Source organism: Trichinella spiralis (assembly GCF_000181795.1).
Source record: "Trichinella spiralis strain ISS 195 chromosome Unknown Scfld1557, whole genome shotgun sequence".
Taxonomy (NCBI): Eukaryota; Metazoa; Nematoda; class Enoplea; order Trichinellida; family Trichinellidae; genus Trichinella; species Trichinella spiralis.
Window position 1 is genome coordinate 1,479,997 of NW_003528496.1, and position 18,779 is coordinate 1,498,775.

General features: G+C 31.9%; 8 protein-coding genes across 8 annotated transcripts; 2 read left to right on the forward strand and 6 right to left on the reverse strand.

Moving 5' to 3' along the window:
• Window positions 1-364: 364 nt before the first annotated feature.
• Window positions 365-2,292, forward strand: Tsp_04920 (coiled-coil domain-containing protein 130). Its single transcript, XM_003369458.1, has 7 exons — window positions 365-395; window positions 675-733; window positions 792-1,100; window positions 1,156-1,240; window positions 1,295-1,467; window positions 1,542-1,683; window positions 1,787-2,292. Exons 1-7 carry the CDS (start codon window positions 365-367, stop codon window positions 2,290-2,292), a joined length of 1,305 nt encoding a protein of 434 aa, XP_003369506.1.
• Window positions 2,293-2,668: 376 nt separating this feature from the next.
• Tsp_04921 (conserved domain protein) lies at window positions 2,669-3,387 on the reverse strand. Its single transcript, XM_003369459.1, is given in 4 exon segments — window positions 2,669-2,904; window positions 3,143-3,179; window positions 3,190-3,249; window positions 3,334-3,387. 4 exon segments carry the CDS (start codon window positions 3,385-3,387, stop codon window positions 2,669-2,671), a joined length of 387 nt encoding a protein of 128 aa, XP_003369507.1.
• A 39-nt stretch (window positions 3,388-3,426) lies between these two features.
• On the reverse strand, window positions 3,427-4,327 carry Tsp_04922 (glia maturation factor beta). The gene is made up of 2 exons (XM_003369460.1): window positions 4,145-4,327; window positions 3,427-3,609 (listed from the first exon to the last, which is right to left on the reverse strand). The coding sequence occupies exons 1-2, from the start codon at window positions 4,325-4,327 to the stop codon at window positions 3,427-3,429; spliced, it is 366 nt and encodes a 121-aa protein (XP_003369508.1).
• A 10-nt stretch (window positions 4,328-4,337) lies between these two features.
• Tsp_04923 (putative F-box only protein 42) lies at window positions 4,338-7,216 on the reverse strand. Its single transcript, XM_003369461.1, has 3 exons — window positions 6,946-7,216; window positions 4,690-5,342; window positions 4,338-4,409 (listed from the first exon to the last, which is right to left on the reverse strand). The coding sequence occupies exons 1-3, from the start codon at window positions 7,214-7,216 to the stop codon at window positions 4,338-4,340; spliced, it is 996 nt and encodes a 331-aa protein (XP_003369509.1).
• A 487-nt stretch (window positions 7,217-7,703) lies between these two features.
• On the forward strand, window positions 7,704-9,128 carry Tsp_04924 (PM-11, protein). The gene is made up of 4 exons (XM_003369462.1): window positions 7,704-7,709; window positions 7,854-7,969; window positions 8,565-8,731; window positions 8,842-9,128. The coding sequence occupies exons 1-4, from the start codon at window positions 7,704-7,706 to the stop codon at window positions 9,126-9,128; spliced, it is 576 nt and encodes a 191-aa protein (XP_003369510.1).
• Window positions 9,129-11,199: 2,071 nt separating this feature from the next.
• Window positions 11,200-13,814, reverse strand: Tsp_04925 (putative PAN domain protein). The gene is given in 6 exon segments (XM_003369463.1): window positions 11,200-11,537; window positions 11,771-12,029; window positions 12,045-12,124; window positions 12,481-12,795; window positions 12,994-13,341; window positions 13,508-13,814. The coding sequence occupies 6 exon segments, from the start codon at window positions 13,812-13,814 to the stop codon at window positions 11,200-11,202; spliced, it is 1,647 nt and encodes a 548-aa protein (XP_003369511.1).
• Window positions 13,815-16,364: 2,550 nt separating this feature from the next.
• On the reverse strand, window positions 16,365-17,259 carry Tsp_04926 (hypothetical protein). The gene is given in 4 exon segments (XM_003369464.1): window positions 16,365-16,413; window positions 16,528-16,762; window positions 16,779-16,817; window positions 17,121-17,259. The coding sequence occupies 4 exon segments, from the start codon at window positions 17,257-17,259 to the stop codon at window positions 16,365-16,367; spliced, it is 462 nt and encodes a 153-aa protein (XP_003369512.1).
• Window positions 17,260-18,367: 1,108 nt separating this feature from the next.
• Tsp_04927 (conserved hypothetical protein) lies at window positions 18,368-18,719 on the reverse strand. Its single transcript, XM_003369465.1, has 2 exons — window positions 18,709-18,719; window positions 18,368-18,596 (listed from the first exon to the last, which is right to left on the reverse strand). Exons 1-2 carry the CDS (start codon window positions 18,717-18,719, stop codon window positions 18,368-18,370), a joined length of 240 nt encoding a protein of 79 aa, XP_003369513.1.
• Between the last annotated feature and the right edge of the window lie 60 nt (window positions 18,720-18,779).

An 18,779-nucleotide genomic window follows, 5' to 3' on the forward strand; every position in this document is an offset into this window, starting at 1 on the left:
GCATTAGCTGGCTTGAAAACGAAGTCAAACGAAAAATAAATGAACTCTTTCATGACAACAAATAAAAAAATTATTTGCACAAATTATGGAAGAATTTAAATATAAAAGCAGAAGAACAAAGTTACTCATCAAAATTATAGCACCTGCCCATAAACATAAACACAGAAGTGCAACAATAAAAATTACATTGTATTTTACGGTATACAGTATGCATTTTGATAAATAAGAATTAAACTTAATTTCAATAAACATTGCATGCAATTTAAAGTTTCAGACTATTATACATTTTAAATTATATTGAAATCATAATAAAATACAATAAAAAATTAATATTTAATGCAATTTATTTTATTTTTGAAACAACATGGAGTCCATCCTGCAACTGCAGATTTTAAGTTGATTATTAAATTAGTTGAATTATAAAATTAACAAAGAATTTATTTTATATTAAATCAATTATAGTAGCAGCACACTTTTCAAATAATAAATTATTTGTCTTTAGTGCTTTCCAGAGATGATATTTCAGCAAAATCTTTATGTTGATAGTTCTCTTTGCTTAAACAGTGCCATATGTTCTTTTATATATAAATTTTTATGATTTAAATAGCTATTATTAAATATGTAAAATTACACTTTTTCTATTACTGTAATTTTTAATCTTAATTTCATTTAAGTTGACAGACTTTACTGTAGTGGTTTTGATATTTGTTTATTGACAGCAGAAGTTGTCTTGGTTTTAAAATGGTAAGGAATGGTATGTTTAAGTGTTTTTTTATTTTAGTAATGTTTAGGGAGAAAGAAAAGGTACGAATAAATATTACCCGCCAGATTACGACCCTCGAAAAGGTGGCCTGAACAAATGGCAGGGCGTGCACGCCCTTCGAGAGCGTGCAAGAAAACTTCACATGGGCATTTTAATTATCCGATTTGAAATGCCGTTCAATGTTTGGTGTGAAGGGTGTGAAAATCACATAGGAATGGGTGTCCGGTATAATGCTGAAAAAACGAAAGTTGGTAATTTTTATAGCACACCAATTTTTCAATTTCGGATGAAATGCCATCTTTGTGATAATTATTTTGAAATTCGGACTGATCCAAAGGTAGTTCAGCATTGATTTTTGTAATACATGAAAATGATATTTTTTTTATTTACAGAATTTTGATTATGAGATCATCAGTGGTCTTCGGCGACAGGAAAAACGGTGGGATATGTCTCAGAATGATCAAGTTGTTCCTGTTGGTAAAATGGCAACACACGTTTGCAGCTTTGATTTCTGAATTAAATTTATTTAAGATAGAGAAACTAGCAACAAATTGTCAACGGATGCCATGTACAAATTGGAACACAGTGAATTAGATCATGAAAAGTTGAAATCTGCTTTACCACAGTTAGATCAACTGGAAACTTTTCAGAAACGCTGGAAAGATGATTTTGCATTAAATCAAGAATTAAGAAATGTTTTCAGGGTAACAGATAAGTTTATTTTGGGGTGGATTTTTGTGCAGTATTTTCCGACTGTTTATTTTTTTCTCTATTGTAGACAAGAAAAAAAGAAATCAATAATGAGAAGGCAGTGGATGATGCACTGTTGAAGAAAAGTTCTTTGGACATTGAGCTAGTCAAAGAAACAGAATCTGATCGAAAGCTCGCTTCAATGATGACATCTTACAGAACCGTTAGCAGTATGTACATGTCATATGCTAAGAAAACTTACTAGTATTATGAGAATGGATGATGTTTTGTGAATATTTAAGGTGTGGTTAAATAATATGAATGTATTTTTAGCTGGTAGAGAGAAACATGTGGCCAAATTGTTAGAGATTGAAAAGAGAGATATTTTTGACAAAGAAAAAGCATCTAACAGCAGCGATTTGTCTTTGATCATTGGTAAATTTGAAAAGCCACAACAAATTCAGAAACTGGAACAGTGTGTTTTGGTATCTCGTAATCGAGAAAAGATATCAAAGTTGGACCAACAATTAGACAAATGTGTTCAAGCGATTAAAGGGGCAGTGCGGTGCAGGGGAATTGTTGATGCCAGTATTGGAAAGAATGAAGATATTATCGCAAGAAATAGCTTGTCAGAGTCTGATGAACGCTCTCTGTTTTGTTCAGAATTATATGACAAAAGTTCCCGTAATGATGATGTGGAACAACGGCAAATGCAAGCTGATAAATCAGCAGGAAGTGTAACTTTGTTGTCTACAGTGTGTGAAAGCAATACTCTGCCAAGTGGGTTGGATATGCTTCAGAGTTATGCTACAGCATCTAGTGAAAGCAGCAGTGATTAAGAAAAATGGTTGAAAACCGGTAAATTTATTGCAAAATGCTACTGCTCAAAAATTCATGATCTCTGCTTTGCCACTCATAGATGTTGACGTACTGTTTTTTCTAATTAAAGATGGCTCGATTTTTTTAATTTGTTTAAGCATTGTTTTTTAAATGCAACTATATATATTGATTTCATTCATGTTCATGTTGAGTAAAAAATAATTTGTTCAAAAGAGATTCCAAGAATCGCATATTTCATTGATAGTTAGTTGTTACAGACGACGACAATACGGGGGTAATAATATTGAAAAGTTTCAGAAATTGAATGCAAAAACAAGAAATGTAAACTATTTATTGAAATGCAAATATAGAGATGAATAAGAGTGGAATTTAATATTATTTTTCACGACTGGCCATGTTTCGCATCAAAGTACCCAATAATTTCTCGAAACGTTTCAGATCTTGAAAAGCATCGGTGGAATATTGAGCGCAAACACGATCGTTGGTTGCTTTAAATTCCAAACGAGTGCGCTGATGAGAATATTTGGTAATGAAACGAAATTTGTCAGGATCTTCTTCGTATAGTTTTTCAATTACTCTTACAAATTCTTCCCATGTTTTCAGATACATAACTGAAAAAAGTTCATCAAAAACAATAACGTTATTGATTTCAAAACATACATACAGAGATATATTTGCAATATATGTAATGGTAATATATAACCAAAAGTGCTTGAAAGTTATGTTTCCAAAAATGGAAATATAATTATTTATTTATACACTGCCAACAATCAACGAATTAATATTTTCATCTATTATGAACAATAAATAAACCGCCAAAAATTGTCCAAGAAAAAAAAGGAAACAAACGCAAGAGCAGTAGTGGTAGCTGTTGAAATGGCAACAGCTTAAGTTACATGCAAATTGGTGTCGATGAGATCGTCAGTCAGTTCGTCAATTTCTCGAATTACAATAAACTAAAATAGAAATAAATAAATGAATTTTAATAATAAATAAACGAGCGATTGAAAACAACAAAAACGGTACATTTATTCACTTACATTATTAGCCTTCACCAATTCCCTGACAAAACGAACACTGCCTGCGTATAACATCTGCACTTCTGGAATACATCCTTGGAGAAAAAGAATTTTTCACATAATGGATCCACAAACAAACGAAATCAATTCAACTTCATCTTTACCAGAAGGACTGACAAAAATCAATACAAATGGAAATGAAACTCGCCCATCTGAATGCTGCGTGCGACGACAAAGTAAAACAAATCTAGGCTCATCTTCCAATAAAGCCTCGTTGATATTTTCTATTGAACAATTCTAACAATAATCAAACCGATGAAAATTGCAAAATTGACCAAATGATATCATAATTCACCTCTATCAATTCTTCACAAATCAATTCTTGGCTGCAATGATCAATTTTCACTATTTAAGCAGAATATATTTTAAAAAAAGTAAATTTCATAAAAATTGCTTGTACAAAAATAATAAATGCAACTCACAAATTAATGCTGTAGAGGTGACATTTTTTCGCATTCGAAATTCTTTCAGTTGGTTAAGAACTGCTTCAGTGGGAGTGCAAATTCCCAACGATGATTCTACTACCGAAGATGAATTCATACTTTTTGCCATTTAATGCTATTAATTCTAATAACACATGCTATACTGCCATATGAATCTCACAAATGATGTACTATTGCAGCAAAAGCAAGTAACAAAAATATTTTCAAAGTAATCATTACCGTAGATTGAGAAACAAAACAACTGAGTTATGAATTTAAAGATGGTTTAATTGCTGGAATAAGAAAGAGAAAAACGATAAATAAATAAATAGCGCTTAAAATGAAAAAACCGGCGACAAACTGTAGACATACGTTTTGGTACGTGTTGCAGATATTTCCGACCCACCCAAAGATATCAATTCACCCTCAGCTTTGACAGTTAAAAAAAATTCTGTGAACAATGGTAGAGTGGTTCGGCTTTCGACAATTTCATACCGTACGGAGAAGTCTTTCAACAGATCACTCAAATTCATCACTAATATACTACGGCTCCTTTTCATGTTCAACCTTAATTCGCCGATAACGTCTCTGCACATTATAATTCCTATCAAAGATCTGAAAAAAATCAGTCAAGAAAAACAAAACAGAAATGCTGATTAAATCATAAAACATACTTTAAAGTGAAATTAGTTAACCGATCCCTGGGAAAGTGTATCCAATCCCAACTGTCTGAAGCTATGGAAAAGCAGAGTGCAAAAAATTTATCACTGTAATTAAAAAAATAAGAGACAATACAACTTATCAACTTACCTCTGCTCGAGGGATTCGTAAATCGGCTTAGAGTTTCGGGATTTCTTTTAAGCGTATTACTGCCATAACAATTAATTAGATAAACTTTATCTCCAACTGCACAACAAAAATGCTGTGGATAAAACGGCTGATAGATTTCACAATTGCTGCAAGTTACAATTTTCCATTCCCATTCTTCACCTAGTACTAACAGCCAAACATCATTTAAAATACAACCCGATGAATTACGCCCTCCAATAATCAACAAATGCTTATCATCAACAACCACCTGTGAATGCAAAAAACGAGCTTCAGGCGATCGTCCCTTAATAAAAGGTGTGAACCATTTTTCTTGTTTGATATCGAAAACATGAACACTACCATCACACAGAGCGGCTGAATTTATGCCGCCAAAAATAATCATCAAATCACCAACAACAGAAGCAGTGTGGCATGCAAGTTTTGGTGCAGATATGTCACGCTTTACAGAACATGTATTTTGCTTGACGTTGTAAATGCTGAGATCATTTGAAAGTAATACGTAAGAATCTCCGTAAGGATTTCGACAGCAATCAGCTTTGCATCCGCCAAACTGAATCAAAAAATGCTTATACGGTACAAGTGTACTTCCAATCGTTGGCAAAGTCAATTCTCCAACGAATAAAACATGCTTCCATTGACGTGAACTCAAATCAAATTTCCAAACATCGTTGTACAACGTCTGATCTTTTGTAAAACCACCAATGACATAAACATTTCCTAATAAAACGGATTTTCAATTTCATCAAATAAATAAATAAATTCAAGCAAAATTCAAAATTAAAATTAAAATGTAAATCTTATATTATTCAAAAAGTTCGGATAAATTATCTCCCAATTTTAATTTCAAAAACAACTCATTTCACATGGTAATCTTTGATACCAATCTGCAACTATAAATTTTGAAAAATATTATTATATAGCCACTGGTATAATAAATGCCAGAAAACGCAACTTTATTTATTCTGTCAAAAATTACAAATTCATTCTTAAAATTAATTTAAATTCAAACTTATGACTTGATTAAGACTTTTCAGATTAATCTAATAATTTAAAAAACTATAATTCATTAAATCCCTGCATTTCACGACTGAACTTTATCAACGTGAGCAATGATTCAAAATTAATACACTGTTTTCAAATTTGAAATTAATTATAAACTTGCAAAAATCTTACCTGTTTCTAAAAATATAGATTTGAAAAACTGCTATTGAATATTGAATAATACTCAGTGTTTAAATTACAAGTATTTGAAAATTAATAAAAAAAAGAATTTTAATGCTAATTTTCAGGTAGAATTTTCAATATCAACGATATAAAATTTTTTTTATTTTTCAAGCTGTACAATTAAAAAATTGTATAAATTTATATTTAATTTGAACTTGAGCATCACCAACTGTAAACCTAGATTAAATAAAGCAATGATTGATGGTGATAAAGTATCAGTTTTAGAAAGCAATAAATATTTTTTTTTAACAAATGAATCTTTTCCATAAAACTCAATGTTTATTTATGCTTGTAACAGTATACACGAAGCCATCCTGATCATGATAAAATATGTTTCTAATTATGAAATTAACGCTCATTGAACTTTACCATCAAATAATACAGTGCAAATAAAGAATTTTAATTTTCACGTGAATAATGCAACCAAACCTGGCAAATAATGTATCAAATAAAATTCTGACTAATCTTATACAGCATAAACATAATACAAGAAAGCAATTCCATTATGCTTTCTAAGTTAGAATAAAGTAAAAAAAAAACCGAGGCATTCTTCTCTGGTGTCACATTTTCTTAATTGCTAGTATTTTCTAGTATGTTTAAAGACAAGTGGAAGCCGAACTTAATTTGTTTAAAATTACCCTTTGCGTTATTTAACTGCAAACACTAACATTATTAAATCACAATGCTTGTTGTATATTTACTTTCAAATTTAAATTTAACAAAAAACTGATGAACGACTTTACTCAGGCCGCTATAGCAAATGGAAAGTGCAAAATTGAAAAGACACCCTTTTTTAATATTCATTCCCAGAAAGAGGAGCACAAATGTGAACAAACAAAATGATTTCACCTTCACTAGAATCATTAATATAACCTACATTATTCTATAATTTTGCAAAAGCAACTATAAGAATTAAATTTGGTAAAACATCCTGATATAATTTAAATTAATAATTTCATACATATTTTGATTAGAAAAGTTTTCATTTATTAAAAGCACATCAGATATCCATTTCTAACAATGGAAAACCACTAATCTTAATAAAAAATAAAATCAAACGATTCATAATGAAACTTATAAATAAAGTTTTAACTACCTTGGAGATAGCAAGCGGTACGATACTGTCTGAAAGATAAAGCTGCCATTTTTCCGTCATCCGAATATGCCATCCATAGTCTACGCCACTGAAGATTGATGCCTCTTCTTAAATACTGTTCTCGGATTTTGAATATATGATCTGACATAACTTTCCACCTCCTGCATACACAAGAGCAAGCTTTTAGTCCTTTATATTGATCAACATAAGAAAATATCTTTTTCAAGATATCTTCTGGCATATCAGCAACAGTATTTGGTGATGCATCCATATTTACAACAAGTGACTGCCATTAGTCTAGAAAATCAAAATATACAGTAACTGCTTGCCAAAATAAACCTTAATTGTTTTTAGCGTACTGTATGGCATTTTTAAAATTAATTGATTTAAGAAAAACTTGACAAAAATAGGTTCATTCATGCAAATAATGTAGATCCTGTGTAAAACGCTTTTAAGAGTTTTTAAAATTGATAATATTCGAGCACTCTTCTTGATAGAAAATGCTTAAAATTTTCAAATAATTAATCTTCATGTTGAAGATCAATTTCTGTTTACATGAATTGTCACGTTGCGATAGACTGACGACTAATTTGTGTTCTGTATACACTGTGACATTTTAATTAACATTAATCAAATGTAAATTTATCTTTCAGACAAAAAGTAATCTTAAAATGCAGACAGATTACTTACTGCATTAGATACCATGAATTCATTTGCGCATTACAATACTGTAAATTAATCAAAAGGAATTTTTTTTAATGAAAGTTTTTAATTTGTACAGAAAGTTATTATACATCGGTTCAATACATTTTTAAATTCAATTTGTATATAATTTTTTAATGTTGACTGTTTTTACGTCATTTTGAGTAATAAATTAAAATTACTCTTACTTAAAATAAGTTTTGCAGAACAATAACAGCTGGCATAAAAATGGGCAGTTCCAAAATTTTGATTTCTGGGCGTTTTATGACAGCAGTTGTCGAGATTTTTCCCTTTCGTTAAAATGCGAAACTGAAAAGGTCAAGTATATAATATAGTATACAGTAAATATTTTGACATCGTTAATTTTGAAATCTTTATTAACAAACAGATGCTTAATTATAAGATAAGATTTTAGTGTTTCAAGTCAATTAATAAATGGAAATAAAAAAATTTAATAATTACGTCAAATTCTAAACAAATTATGCAATCTTATCCTGACACATGTTCACTTCTTCACATTAGACATTCAAAAATTAATGTCATTCAAAAATTGCATAGTAAATCATTTATTGAAAAGAGTCTTTGTTAACAAAAATCAGATCAGGAAATGAATTTTATTTAAATTTTCACAAACAATTACCAGATATTCAGTTATTTCAAAAATGTAGTGGAAAAAAATAAAATTCTCTTGATGTTCTTCAATTTAATGAACTGCGGCGAAGGCCACAAAAATGGGTAGATATTAAATTAAAATATTTACAACGAACTGGAAATTGCCACGATGCGCAAAATTTTGTTCTAAGCTCAAAAAAACTTCTTATAAATTTTTATTAAAAAAGCTTTTTTCTCACTTTAAACTGTTGAAAAATAAATATAAATTATTTGTGATCTTTGTATACCTGCAAATTCTTTTGCAGTATCAACAAATTGGTAAACTCCGCACAATGTTTTGCTACAGAACCGCGGTGGCAGTCGCACAAAAAAAATAAAAAGTCCATTTTGGTAGTTTTGCAATTGTGCTGTGCTGAGATCGTTGATCAATATCCAAGGAACAAAATAATGCGGATGTGGTTGGACATTTTCGGTAATTTGGGCCATTTTAAGCTGAATCAGATCACCTTCTACGCTGTTTGCGCATTTGTATATTGCAATTGACAAAGTTTGGTCTACTTTTTCTTTTTGCTGCAAAGTAAGAATGCCGCATCGGGATCCATTTTCAATTTGGCCGCTTCTTCCAAACAAACGATCAACGGAAACCATTTTCCCACGTACATCAGCTTGCTTATAGCACAGCCGTGAAGTTTGTTCAGAGCACATTCAACGGGACCATGTTGACATTGTATAGTCCATATATTGTTAAGTTGGGTTCGCCTAGCGTTGCCGTAAGGGATCAAATTGAAGTCGACAGAATCTTGCCCATATTTCCAAACATATCGCTGCAACGTGATCAAAATACACTCTGGTCAACCTGGAAAAAGTGATTCATAAAGTAGTGTTAATTTGATTATTTTGTCAAACTGAGATGTGTTTTAATATAAGCATGAAACCAAAACAGAACATTCTGCAGCCACATTTTAATTGCTACACCTAGGTGCTGTCGGAATATTACATCTTTCATTTATGAAAAAAGTTGTAAACCACAACAACAAACAACAACGGATAAAAGCCAAAATAATTCAACATTTTATTATTGTTGAATAGAACAAGCAGTTTTTTTTCGGAAGAAAAGGGCAGCATGTCCCAACAGAAATAAAGCATTCAATAAAACAAACTAATCGTCGATACGTATAATAATAATACACAACAACATTTGTGCCACTTGTTCATTTTGTTATCACATTTTACGCTTCTTATCAATTTGTAATTTATCTTTTGCATATTGTTTCTTCAAAATCAATTTTCAACCTGATGCTTAGCTGTGCCTTAACTAAAACTTAAATTGTTCTTATTATTAGTCAAATTTGACAGCATTCATTCGAACAACTGTTAGCTTTTGGAACAACTACATATCATATATATGTATATATCATTTATTTATTTATTTTTTGTTAGTGCTTTTTGTTATTAAGCACTGCTTAAACATGACCACGTTAATGTTGACGTCAATAATTCCGTGAGTCATTTTCCTATTCATTAATTTTTCGTATTTTTATACCTATTTGCTGACGAATAAATTCAAATAAAACGCTTACTGTTCAAATGTTTGTTTTATAATTTTGCATAAAAATTAAAATAAAGCCACGAATCATATAAGTCGTAAATTACAACTTTTATACAATTTGAATTTTATTTTCTCTTCAGATTAAATTGAAAATGACTACGATAATCAGTAAAGTATTGAATCACTTTTGTTTACTAATGAGTGTTTCAACAAATTTTTTGTTCTTCATTTATACAACCCAGATTTAAATAACTACTAATTTTGAAAAATGTTTTACTTCATTCAAATAAGCGCAATGTTATATTTTAATGAAACTATCAAATATGAATTATATATTGTAATAAACATTATCGGTCGAATATTAAAGTCAAATGTACTGAAAACATTGATAAAATTTGAAAAAGGAAAGAAGCTGACTTTTATGAGATATATGCTGTTGTTGTTTCTATTGTGTAAACAATCAAATTTGACTTTTTTAATTCAAAGCTTGCCAAATATGCACTTTCATCTCAAACTGATTGGACTGATCAAATTATTTTGCTACTTTTGCATTATCATGCTCTTCATTGCTTCATTATTAGTATTCATATTTGCTGCTATTGTTAATATTTTACCAATAAATTATTGTTCATATAAAATGACATTTATTGAGTAAAAAAATAAAAAATTGACTACTGAAACTTTTTCATTATAAAGCATTAAACATTTTCATTAATTACAGCTGCTGCAGTTCATTTTTGTGAAGTTTTTGCTGTTTTCATTAATAAATAATAAGCATTAGAAGAACATTTAAATTTTATATTATTAAATTAAATGACACTCACGACTGTTCTTTCGTTACAAACTAACCGTTTGCCGCAAAAAACAAATTGTCTCATAGTGAATAGCATTGTTTTATACCAGCAGTTGATTCGGGAAATTGTTAAGTCGAATAGTCGATTGCGACAATTGGGAGCTGATGCTTTAATAGCTGGATGTGCCCTCGCATTTTTCACAATACAAGCCGTGGCTTAATTACCAAGAGTGAGTAGGCTGTGTAGCTGATGCCTTCACACTTTGTCAATGGGAAACTTCATTGGTGCGGTGCTTCACGTTACCTAAGTTCCGAGTCATTAAATTCCAGTCCATGCTCTCTATAGGTTGAGGTCATCACTACAAATTACAAAATATGCACTGTAGGATATACTTTTGCGCCTTTATATCACTAAAATTGCATAAAATCAAGATTAATTCTTTCTTTCATCACCCAAATGTTAGCTCGAATGATATAAATACACGTTCAGCAATATACATATTGATAAGTTTGTCTTTATTGTGATAATAATCAGATTTAATTAAAGTTTGAAATGCATTGTGATTATTGCGTGTAGTGATAACACGTAATTCTTTGACTATGCAGACAATGTGTATCTTATGTTTGGTTCACAAAAAAGCAGCTCTGCAAAAACAGAATCATTTTCTCTGATGAAATGATTTTGCAAATGAGTCATTCGTTCTAACAGAAAGCAGCTTTGATGAATGAAGTAAATAGCTGCGCAGTGGCCTGCGTGCATAACTGCTGCACAGTTTGTTACACATTCTTGCAGAGTAGCTATATTTCGTATTTCTATTATAACTGACCAACCGGTTAAAAATAAAGGTTCATAAAATTCCAGTTGACAAACTTCATCCAGAATCGGACAGACATGCAATTCAGGTGGATCGTTGTCAGCACGTTCGTTTTCTCTGTCTGAAACAAAAGAATTAAAAATAGCAAGCAAGTTATAATAGTGGCTGACGTCTGTGTAAATTTATCTTTACGATGATGCTTTTATGAAAGCAAAATAATTTTCTTCCAAAAATAAGACCTGCTAATTTCAATGCTTGAATTAGTTTGATTTTATTACATATAGTATTTATTTAATGCATGCAATAAATAAATTTTTAATATAATTTGCAATGTTACGATTACAACTCTCTTACCTTTTGAGCAATTGCTAAGAGTTAAAAAATGATATCCTTCGTTTAAATAAACTTCATCGTCATTATTTCCAAAAACTGCAGTGACGCATACTTTACTTTCTTTAGAATAAGCAACACCTTGGCATAAACCGAAGTCTCTTATAAAGCGGCATATGCGTATACAATCGTTCAAATATGAAATATTCTCATATTGTTGAACAAGGTTTATCCATGGAATTACGTTAGAAATTGAATGCTGTACTGTGCATATTTCTTTAAACTGAAACAAAGAAACTTTTTCTTCAGTGGTGAAATGATTTGAATGCTTTAGTTGAAGCATTCTTAGGTCTTTTGCAATGTTGATCTGCATTCCATCTAAAACAAAAAATTTTAATAGCTTCATCCAGCTTCTGGCTTTATCGAGCATGCATCTTTTCAAAGTTAATTTTATTACAAGCGTGAGACATTACTTGTTTCTTCATTATGACAAATTTATGAAATCACAGCTTATTTTAAAAAAATTCACAAGAATTTACAAATTTACAAATATACTCATAAAATGTAACAAGTTAGACATTTAAGAATAAATCATTGTGCAAAAATAATTATAATACGTAAATTACTCATACTGAAATTTCAATGAATTGCTACTATCATACTAAAGTTCAGTCATGTTATGCGAATTTCACATTAATATGCAAATCATATTTAAAAGTTATTAGCATTCTTACCGTCAAAAAATTGTATTATACGGCGGTTCAGTGGGCTGTTTGGCAAAGCGTACTTTTTTTCTATGTTAAAAGTGAGACATGTATTTTCACCATGTGAAAAATAGTATCCATCACAGTAATCTGCCAAGAATTCATCTATGCATATCATTAAACAATAGTTGTCATTTTCAGTCTCCCATAATCCAATGCGAATGCCGGCTTTCGTTGCATAAAAATGTACACGATATAATGATACTGTCACATTAAATATATTGTAAACAGTTGGAGCTATTTCTTCAAACCTTGGGATAGAATACGCATATGGAAAATCGAAATCTTAAAAAGAAAATATGATGAATATTGCATAATAAGAAAAATGAAAATGTCATTCTGCTAAACAAATGCAAAAGTAACAAATACACATAAATATAATGTACATAACAAGTAATTACTAAGGATTAAATACTGTTGGTTTTGCTGAAATCTTAATCAATGCTCAGATCATTTGGAAATAATAAGCGTATTTTCATTTACCGTTATAACATGTTGAAATAATAAAAAACAATGCGGAGGTTTGTAGAGTCGGTATAATTCCCCCAAATAATGTTGAGTTTGTAGCACCAGATAGAAGAAGACAGGTTTCTTCTTGGGCAGAAAACAAAACGCTGTTGCATGAAGTGTAAGTAGGTGCTTCACAAAAAGCAATACAGCGTTTCAGAGAAGATGTTACAATAAGATGAACGCGCTCAGCATAAAAGCTTTCCACAAAAGGCAACTCATAAAAGTGACAGTTCTTGTGTGTAGAAGGTGTGTGTATTGTTGCTGATTTATTCCTCTGATATACACTTTGAACTATGATTCCAGCAGGAATGCTTGAAATGTCTAAATAAAATAGCAGTATATTTCAAACAGTTTATTTCTTGAATTTAAAAATTCACTTATAAATTTTCTGGTTTTTGCTACTTTAAAAAATTCTGCCGAAAATGGAAAATGTTTTGTTTAGTGTATCATGGAAAATTTAATTTTTCGTAAATGATGAGTCTCATACCTTTGTGACAGCTGTGCAGTAGAAGATGCATCGACTGTCCTATCTGATCGATTTGCGGTAAAATAGGAACAGTTGCATTTTCGTAATACAAATTACACACTTTTGCAAAAAGACTGTATTTGATCAAATTACAGGAAGGTAAAAGTCGGACACAAGCAGCTACACAACTTTCCATACTGCAATAGGTCTGTTTAATGTGATGTACGTCCTCGTGGCGAATTGCTTTTGCAATTAACACACAGGTAGTGTCCAATTTTGGAATATACAATGACATCCACGAGCAATCGACCAGCTGACGAGGAAACATCACATTAAATGCTTCATTGAAAGATTCAACTCACTTAGACTTACGTAGCAATTTATGAAGAATATTATTGCAAGAGTCGACCATTGCCTTAACATTGTATCTAAATGGAATTTATCATTTTATGCGTGTTATACAATTGATTCCGGTTTGCAAGATCTCGACAAATTTCACGCATCTGTTCGCGTTAATCAGTTGTTTCGCAAATAAATCTTGCATGCCAGAGGATGAATATTACCTTCAAAAACGCGCAGGACATCATTTTGAAAGCTTATTACTTATTACTGTGGTTTTCTGCAAAGTTGAAGAACTTCTGTACGTCAAGTTTATGTTATCCAGGGACAGGGATACATTTGGACAGCTTTGGACAAGAAAACACTTCATGTTGAAAAGCAACTCACCTTAATCGACGAGCTTGATGTTCACGACAACGTTAGTTGACACCTCAGCCGTGTGTTGCTATTTTGCATATGGAACTATTTCTGCTATGAATAATGTTCATCATAGTAGTTAAAATTTAGTGGCAAGCAAAGTGGTTTATTAACTTTTGAATTTCAATTATTTTGATTTAAATTATACATGTTTTATATTGGAACTTTATTTTATGTACAATATTAACATTCAGTTAATTGTATTAAAATACTGCTGCACGATTTAATTTATAGCAAACACTGTTATAAATTGCGTGAAAATTGAGAAAACTCTTGAAAAAAAATAATAAATATGCCAACAAATAAAATATAATAAATTAAACATCTACTCGAATGTGATTAGGTATATAGCCATTCTACCATGATTGAAACATCATCTCTTTGAATTAAAAAAGGTAGCATATTTTTAGCATAGCTTATCTCTGAATGCTTAAATATTTTAATCACTTTGCAATTCCATAAATATGGACAATTACATGCGTGTGTGTGTGCATGTGACATAATATTGGTGCAAAATTTTATTTGTATTTTCAAGTCAACTGACGATGCTGTGAATAAGCTGGAATGTATTTAGTTTACTTTCACTTAATGAGGCCTTTAATTCATCAACGACTTCACTTTTTGTTCTGTTTCTGGAATGCACAACAAATTAAATGCATTCATCAATATACATACAGATTAATAAGCAAATTCCAAAATGTAAAATATTGTTGACAATATGGAGGTAGTAATATCTTATTTAAAAGCTGACATCATACAAATTACATTGAAATTTCTGGCACATGTTATACGTTTACTTGATTGTACGCATGTGCATGTTTGTGTGTTTGTGGGTCTTAATATAAGTGCAAAATGTTATTTATATTTTTAAATGAACTTATAAGGTGCTGGATGTGATTAAACTGGAATGAATAGAGTTTACACTCACTTAATGAAATCTAGTTGAAAGTAATTGAATTGCCCAATACGGAACTTTTGAAGTTCATTATGAAGTTGATTGATTATTGATCGAAAAGTTGTGAAAGAGATTTTTTAAATTACGCATTTAGAACTTATTTGAAATTATTTTTTTCTAATTTAAACAAATGATATGAATTTGTCATTTTATAATGTGATATGTTCAGACGTTGTGAACAATATTGAGCAGAAAAATTAAGAAAAATTAAGTAATTTACCTAATTATATTTCCACTAATCATGTAAAATATCAAAAGTAATAAATAAATAATACAAAGTAATAATGAAAAAAAAGTTCAAGCACTTTTTGCTTTTTCTATGCTTGGAAGCGTTGCTGCTATTGCGGCATTCAGCTGAGGCTCTAAAATCCGAATTCATTACTCAGGGGACAAGCGATTATCGCTGCCGAGTGATGTATGTGTTCATTTTGTAAGTGCTAGCAAATCAGCAGACCAATCAACCACCAGCTGTAGAATACGAGCGAACGAGCTGACGTGGTTTCTCTACTAATGGTGGTTGGAATGAAATAATTTTCATAATGAATATAATTACGCCCAAATATTAGGCATCAATTTTCTTCCACATTCAATGTTTCCTAATTCTCTCCCTGGTATCCGCATATCCATCCACTTTTGGCAGATGGAGGAGCTTTAGAAATTTGTTTTCTGGTCGATCATTTTTTCTCAAGCGACATCTACCAACCAAGCTTTCTTCTTATCGAAGATGAGAAAGGAGTATTCTTTTACCTCTTTGAACTGTGCACGGGTGATTCAAAATGTTCGTGCAGGTTTCAGAACATGACATATTTGAACAGTGTTGATTTGTGTGCTTGTGTTGTTAATTCTGTTCTGGACATCTGGTCGCTCCAATTGTTGAAGAAACGAACATCCGCCTGGTGTCCCTTTCTCAATTTCCATAGAGTTAGGATTCATGTATGTATGTATGTATGTATGTATGTAAGTATGTATGTATGTATGTATGTAAGAGTCCATATAACGGAGGCATTTAGGGAATGATTACGCTGTGGCATCCCAGGATATTTATGAACAGCCAGAGTGGTTGGTTGATCATTTGGTCATCGAACTGGAAGAAATAAAAATTTTTTTCATCAATTTGCAAGCACTGTCATCTGCGATTGATATGTGTGAAAGGTTTTGCTTTATTTGCTACACACACGCATCATCGCTTTGTTGCTGTTTTGTTTGACAATTTTTGCTAAGAAACAAACATAATCGAATTGAAAAAAAATTTCAAAATATGCACGAAACATTTTTAAAGAAAAAAATGAATTGAAAAATGGGGCAAATTCTCATTCCTTTCACATCTTACTTTGATAAAAGGACAACGGAAACACAGTAAGCACAATGTGAGCAGCAATCCGTCCCGTTCGGTTCCGTTGCAATTGTGAAGTTAATGGAACATAATTGTACCTGCACATCCCGCCAAAATTTTTGTAGAACATCGATAGTGGGGGACGCCAAGTTGAAAGCCGGTGATTGTTTTTGCGGCTGCTGTTCCGTTTTTCTTATTTTGTCATTGGTATTTTTGCCGTTTTGTTCTTTGTCTAATAAACAATTAACTTTTTCCGATTGTATGAATCCATGTAGCGCCGACGAGCGCTACACTATTATTGTTGTTTAGTTTTTATTATTCTACGTATATATTACATTATGAACAGTAAGTAGCGTTAAAGGGAAAAAAATTTTATTTCTAATAAATAAAGTCAAATATCAAGACAATAAATAATTTCATAATCAATAATAATAAATCAGATAATAAAATTCAAAAATATTCCCACTTATTTTGAATGAATGTAAGAAATGAAGCTCAGTGAAGTTTCTTATAAATTTTTATTAAAAAAGCTTTTTTTTTACTTTAAACTGTTGAAAAATAAATATCAATTATTTGTGATCTTTGTATACCTGCAAATTCTTTCGCTGTTTCAACAAATTGGTAAACTCCGCACAATCTTTTGCTACAGAACCGAGGTGGCAGTTGCACAAAAAAAATAAAAAGTCCATTTTGGTAGTTTTGCAATTGTGCTGTACTGAGATCGTTCATCAGTATCTAAGGAAAAAAATAATGCGGATGTGGTTTGAAATTTTCAGCAATTTCGGCCATTTTAAGCTGAATCAGATCACCTTCTACGCTGTTTGCGCATTTGATTATTGCTGTTGACAAAGTTTGGTCTAGTTTCTTCTATTTGCTGCAAAGTGAGAATGCCGCATCAGGATCCATTTTCATTTTGGCTACTTATTCCAAACAAACGAACAACGGAAACTATTTTCCCACGTACATCAGCTTGCTTATAGCACTGCCGTGAAGTTTGTTCAGAGCACATTCAACGGGACTGTATTGGATCTTCCTCGTCGATAACGATAATCAAGTTTCAGTGGACTTTATAATTAACCCGCGGTTCCACTGTTCGAACCACTGAGTTCTGTCTTCCATGTACAGTTCCCCCTTTTGGACCCGCGTCGTAAGCTCCAACCACTTACCTATTATCTCTGCTGATTCCAGTCACGTTTTCTCCGGTATTCCTTCCCGTCTTTCGAATATAAAGACCTAAACACAGTCTCGAAAAGAACACCAACGCTTTATTCGACTAGAGATCAACTGACTCACACACTCACACTTACTTACCAACTAACTAACAACTATATGATGATTGATAACAACTATATGATACACACACGAAAGAAAAACAAACTACAACAATAATTAGGTCAAATATATCGGGTTGCTTCTAGACAATAACGACTGGTCAGCTATATCAGGCTGCTTCTAGACAGTAACAACTATGGTCAGCAATATCGGATTGCTTCCAGACAATAACAACTATGGTCAGCTATATCGGGTTACTTTTTTCTTCTAAAAATATCTCGTCATACTGTCGATTATTGACGCTCAGGTTTTATCTTCAGTTGGAATCTGCAACATCCTCCCCCGACGATGGTGGAACTCCATCTATTACTGCAGGTTCCAACTGTCGCAATTTCTTCGTTGGTCGTGTAATTTCGCCCTTGGCCACTTTCAACCGCACTGATCTCACCACTCCATCTCTTCCGTGGAGCGGTTCTAATACACGTCCCATCATCCAACGACCCTTATTCACGTCATCTTCTGCTATTAAAACGATGTCTCGCACTTTCGGTTGCGTACCGTCTCCTCACCATTTCGATCGAGTGCAAAACGAAATTATGTACTCTGATCTCCATCTATTCCAGAAGTAGGCAATCAGCTTCTTTTTGTAACGCCAACGCTTTGTTAGACGTCCGACGGTATCCGTCGCTTGTCCATGATGATTTGGGCCGTAGGGCGCATCTTCATATTTCGTTAACCGATGTGGACCATGCCACCACAAATTATTGCTTACCAGATCTGTCATACGACATCCTCTGGTCAAGATATCAGCGGGGTTGTCGGCAGTGGGACAGTGTCTCCACCACTGCGCATCCGTCAGCTCTAGTATGGATTCTACTCTATTTCCCACAAAGGGTTTCCATCTACAGCTGAACCATATTTCCAATTGACCAAAGCTACTGAAAATGAATAACTAACGCAGAGCAGTAATGATAACG

Excerpts from the sequence above, each read along its gene's own strand:
- Tsp_04925 (XM_003369463.1), bottom strand. The coding sequence starts at position 13,814 with ATGTTTCCTCGTCAGCTGGTCGATTGCTCGTGGATGTCATTGTATATT. Across the intron at positions 13,342-13,507 it reads ACTGCACAGCTGTCACAAAG|ACATTTCAAGCATTCCTGCT; the intron begins GTATGAGACTCA and ends TATTTTATTTAG. Across the intron at positions 12,796-12,993 it reads TATTTCAACATGTTATAACG|ATTTCGATTTTCCATATGCG; the intron begins GTAAATGAAAAT and ends TTTCTTTTTAAG.
- Tsp_04923 (XM_003369461.1), bottom strand. The coding sequence starts at position 7,216 with ATGGATGCATCACCAAATACTGTTGCTGATATGCCAGAAGATATCTTG. Across the intron at positions 5,343-6,945 it reads TACCGCTTGCTATCTCCAAG|GAAATGTTTATGTCATTGGT; the intron begins GTAGTTAAAACT and ends CCGTTTTATTAG. Across the intron at positions 4,410-4,689 it reads GTTGTGCAGTTGGAGATAAA|ATCTTTGATAGGAATTATAA; the intron begins GTTTATCTAATT and ends GATTTTTTTCAG.
- Tsp_04922 (XM_003369460.1), bottom strand. The coding sequence starts at position 4,327 with ATGAATTTGAGTGATCTGTTGAAAGACTTCTCCGTACGGTATGAAATT. Across the intron at positions 3,610-4,144 it reads ATGTCTACAGTTTGTCGCCG|AATTGTTCAATAGAAAATAT; the intron begins GTTTTTTCATTT and ends GATTATTGTTAG.
- Tsp_04921 (XM_003369459.1), bottom strand. The coding sequence starts at position 3,387 with ATGTTATACGCAGGCAGTGTTCGTTTTGTCAGGGAATTGGTGAAGGCT. Across the intron at positions 3,250-3,333 it reads AATTGGTGAAGGCTAATAAT|TTTATTGTAATTCGAGAAAT; the intron begins GTAAGTGAATAA and ends TTTCTATTTTAG. Across the intron at positions 2,905-3,142 it reads GCTACCACTACTGCTCTTGC|TTATGTATCTGAAAACATGG; the intron begins GTTTGTTTCCTT and ends AACTTTTTTCAG.
- Tsp_04920 (XM_003369458.1), top strand. The coding sequence starts at position 365 with ATGGAGTCCATCCTGCAACTGCAGATTTTAA. Across the intron at positions 396-674 it reads CCTGCAACTGCAGATTTTAA|TTGACAGACTTTACTGTAGT; the intron begins GTTGATTATTAA and ends ATTTCATTTAAG. Across the intron at positions 1,241-1,294 it reads TGATCAAGTTGTTCCTGTTG|ATAGAGAAACTAGCAACAAA; the intron begins GTAAAATGGCAA and ends AATTTATTTAAG.
- Tsp_04924 (XM_003369462.1), top strand. Across the intron at positions 7,970-8,564 it reads TGCGAAACTGAAAAGGTCAA|TATCAACAAATTGGTAAACT; the intron begins GTATATAATATA and ends ATTCTTTTGCAG. Across the intron at positions 8,732-8,841 it reads GATGTGGTTGGACATTTTCG|AATGCCGCATCGGGATCCAT; the intron begins GTAATTTGGGCC and ends CTGCAAAGTAAG.
- Tsp_04926 (XM_003369464.1), bottom strand. The coding sequence starts at position 17,259 with ATGAACGATCTCAGTACAGCACAATTGCAAAACTACCAAAATGGACTT. Across the intron at positions 16,818-17,120 it reads AACAGCGAAAGAATTTGCAG|CGCTCGTCGGCGCTACATGG; the intron begins GTATACAAAGAT and ends ATAATAGTGTAG. Across the intron at positions 16,414-16,527 it reads TCCGTTGTCCTTTTATCAAA|CAAAAATTGTCAAACAAAAC; the intron begins GTAAGATGTGAA and ends TTTGTTTCTTAG.